Source organism: Formica exsecta, unplaced genomic scaffold (genome assembly GCF_003651465.1).
Source record: "Formica exsecta isolate Colony F162 unplaced genomic scaffold, ASM365146v1 scaffold82, whole genome shotgun sequence".
Lineage (NCBI taxonomy): Eukaryota > Metazoa > Arthropoda > Insecta > Hymenoptera > Formicidae > Formica > Formica exsecta.
Window position 1 is genome coordinate 1,800,626 of NW_021853592.1, and position 4,204 is coordinate 1,804,829.

The 4,204-nt window shown below is 41.6% G+C and overlaps 1 protein-coding gene across 1 annotated transcript in view; it reads left to right on the forward strand.

Annotated features, from left to right (window-relative positions):
• The window catches only part of LOC115244429, a 36,388-nt gene that overhangs the window by 25,545 nt on the left and 6,639 nt on the right, over nucleotides 1-4,204 (forward strand). Inside the window, exons 3-4 of the mRNA XM_029822045.1 lie at nucleotides 2,336-2,486; nucleotides 3,434-4,202. Coding sequence (XP_029677905.1) covers nucleotides 2,336-2,486; nucleotides 3,434-4,202 — 920 coding nt within the window. The remainder of the gene's footprint in view (nucleotides 1-2,335; nucleotides 2,487-3,433; nucleotides 4,203-4,204) is intronic.

The following is a 4,204-nucleotide window of genomic DNA, read 5'->3' on the forward strand; positions in this document are numbered from 1 at the left end:
TGGTATATTTGTAAATCTTGCTCTTGAAACTCTGTGTTTTTTCTTCATTTGAATGAAAAGCATTAGAAAACGCGTGCAACAAAAAGTCTATTTTAGAAAATTGCACCAAAAAATCTTTAAAATATTTTTTATCTAGAATTTTCTCAATGGAAATAACCTGGAAGATCAGAGAATTTTCAAGGAATTTTTTCACAAGATTTGAGTAAACACCCTGATATTCTCTTGCGTATGATGTGTCCGATAGCTCGGGTATATAAACTTCACACGTGGATCGTCGTGCGCGGTCGTCCGAAACCGGTGTACATACATACATACGTATAACGTATGCCTGAATACGGTCAGGTCGTGCGGATAGATATCGGATACGTGTAGCGGGACATGGGCGGTTTCGAAGAATGCGTTTCCTTCCTGCCGATACGTGATGCAGGTACACCGTAAATGGACGCGCACTCGCGCGTGATCGGAGATGCGCGATCGTCCGTACGTTTTATATAAGTAATTCCCCTCCCCCCTCCCCCCTTGGGCCCCTCCGCTAAAATGAGTCATATCGCGATTACAATTCCATTCATGTCTCGCAACAAAGCGAGAATACGGTGCGCAACTATGACGAGCAAAACTTTCGCGATGGGATGCGGGAGCGAAAGCTCACGCAACAAACATACACATACACGTGTGTTTATATCCTTAATTTTTTAATATATTTAAAATGCTCTAATATATATCGAAAAATATATTCAAAGTCATTAACGCAATTCCCGGATGAATATTCCCTGGTCGTAACCACTGATCTGTCCCTGGACCCCTAATTGATAACGGAACCGATTACCGCAGGTAAACACCTGGTGCTGGTGACGGATCCCGAGATCGTCGAGGATGCGTACGCCTTCGACAATCCTTGCTTCAAGGACGCCACGCCTACGACGGTCGGCCGTGTCACGGAGAGACCGTCGTCAACCGTACTCGGGGACACACCCGCCAAGGATTCCACGCGATGGACTACGCCTTGGACATCCCTGGGCCTCGGGTCGGCTATTCGCAACGAAAAGCGCCGAACTCTCGACGATTCCTGCGTCGGAGTAAGTCGCAGTTTCTTTTTCATTTTTTTACGATACTTTTTTGCTGATACAGGTACATGTCGCTCTCTGTTCCATGCGTGCTATCATTCAATAATCAGTAATCAATATTACTTAACGGCGATCTACTTTATTTTGTTTGTAACAAATAATTAATTTTATTTCTGAAGATGTTGATTAACAAATTATGAAAAATTTTATTATAATTATATATATATATATATTTATCAAAAACAAGCGCGATTTATTTATTTAATTAAATTTAGATTGATAAGTAAAGTTTTGTATATTCTCTATAATAAAAATCTCAGTAGCTCGGTATCTTTTAGATATATCTTAAAGAGAAAAAGAATGATCTCTTTCATGTTGAAAAATAAGGCTATATACTCTGTAATTATATATATATTATGTAACAAAATGGCATCTTATGTGGTTATTTTTAATTAGAAATTACCGGCCCAAGCGACTAACATAAGCTATTACGCCAGGTGGACAATAAATTCCGCGGTTGAATCTAAAGAAGTGTCAAACACGATAATAATGTCGTCGTTTAGTTGCGCGATCCAGCGACACGATAATTGCAGGATAAAATGACTGAAGGCGATAACGTAACGCTTATAATTCTTCATGATCTAATCTTATTTCAAAATATCCTTCTTCACGAAGGAAAGATTAAATTAAAATTAATTTTTTTTAGAATATCCACAAAATGACTAGAAAATACTGTATTATTCGATTATATTTCCTTGTAAAAATTTAAATATAACTTCCATTCATTAAAATATATATTTTTGAGAAAAAGTTTAAGAATAAAAACAAGAAGAAATACGACTTCAAAAAATAAAGATATACATATCGTCAAGAATTAACGAGATTTTATATACATATACATGTTACACGTTTGTGTTAAGATATAAGAATCAAAGAGATGCAAAAACTTACCATGAAATCTTTTAATCGCGATTTATATGCAAGCCAGATATTACGTGCATGACCCAGCCGGATGTGATAATATGTATCTTCAATTGGCATGACTTTCATAAGAATATGACGTTCTTCCTTCGTTTATTCGTTGCTCGCGTGGATGATTTAATATTCGTCATCGACAAGAGTCGTCCGGTCTTTGATTCGATCGACTCGATAATGCCGATGCGAATCGACGATTAACACGCGTGCGACACATAATACGATGGCGGTCGTGATGAGCGATCGGCGTGAGGTTTTCATCACACCTGTGTAACACAATCAACGTGTTCTTGCAGCCCAAGGCTACCAGGGTCAGCGTGGTCGGTCTGCGTAGTCGTGACTTCACCGGCCTGGGCTTCAACGTGTGCGGCAACATGAGGGAGGGTATCTTCGTCAAGGATCTGCTGCATCGCGGCCCCGCATCCGAATCCGGACGGATACATCCCGGTCAGTATCTATTATCTCGTCACTCGAAATATTTCTATTGTACGTTTCGAACTTGTATCGTTTTTAATCAGTGATATATCACTGATATCAATTGAGGATTTATCCGCGACGTGTTCACCATCTTCAATCTTTTTTCTCTTTAATTTACCTGATTTTTTTTTAAATTTTTTATTCTTATGTCTCATAAAAAGAAGCACAATCTATATCGCCTAGCAATTCGATTTTCACGCTCGATTCAGTTATCGCTGTACGCGACGACAACGTAGCTTCGAGAATTCTCCTCGCTAGCTGTATCGAGATTGAAATGTAACATATATTCTGTCGGGAAACAGCGATATCACCCATGTGAATTGAGTAAAGTAAATTATAATTTAATACCTCGAGACGACGTTGTCTCTCGATGAGTGCCAATCCGCGCGGATCTGAAAATCACCCACATACCTACATTTCGCGATGAAAGCACTGCTACCGCCGCGTTCGAGCGTTTGATAATGCGTGTCGTGAGGCGATTAAGATGGAATATTAAGGCTTCATCGTGAGTGCACTTGTCGGCATAAGTAGAGTGCGCGAATCACATCCTCGTATCGTCGTTACGGTATCGATGGCCCAGTTTGACAGAGTCAGCTCAACAAGTTCTAATCTTGAAAAACAAAGTATCGATTAAAAGAACATGTCTGTATTTGATAATAATCTTTAGAAAATTGCAGAATTTATTTTGTACGCGCGAAGCATTGCGATTGAATTCTTAATATTTTTTTTATAATAAAATCTGAAAGACTAAAGCCGACTTTTCTAAGACATTTCCAGTTGTTATCTCTTTGAAACGGATCAAAAATGCACATCAGAAATATCCAAAATGTGCGTCATGCTTTAAATAAAAATTAGTTTTGCAAAAGAACACCATCTTTGTTTCGTAATATATTCAGTAAAAAAAATTTGTTATACAGGCGATCGTATCTCCAGCGTGAAAATCAGCTTCCGCAACATGGTGTACGAGGACGCGCTGACGATTCTTAGCTACGCCTCGCCGTATGACGTGGAGCTGGAAGTGGAGAGCGGCGGTAATGGCTCGAAGCCGACAACATTGTTGAAGAAGAGTGTGGGCCCAAGCCCGACGAGGATTTGCCATCCTCTCTACAGGAGTCAATCGATCCCAGAATTGACGCAGGCCCATAAAAGCGTCGCGAAACGGCTCTTCATAGCCGATCCGAACGAATCCGTCGGCTCCAATCAATCGACGATGAACTCGACCCTCAAGTCGTCGAAATCAACGCCGGGTGGCGGACAGAGTCTCGAGAGACGTCACGACGAGACGACAAAAAACAATCATCACAAGTTTGGCATTAAGGTACTGCCAGCGTTAGACGGCACCGTGCATCGGATCGAAAATCAAAACGAGCACAACACGAACTTGGAGAGAAGGCACTCGCGCAAGATAGATGCGGAGAAGCTACTGGCTTCTTCGAACAGACAGTCCGCGACGTCGAGCGACGAACCGCTGAACGTGACCGACGAGAGGAAGCTCTGCAACGAGAGTTTTCAGCAACGTGTAGATCAGCCTGATGGCGTCGTCTCGGCTAGAATCACCACCAACCTGTCGGACAACAAAGCCGGCAGAAAAAGCGCTGACGCTGGAGGGGGGCTCAATATACCGTCGGAGGTGCCAACAGAGGTACACAACGCGGCTATGGCGGCTCGCCGAAAACGGAGAAGAAGGT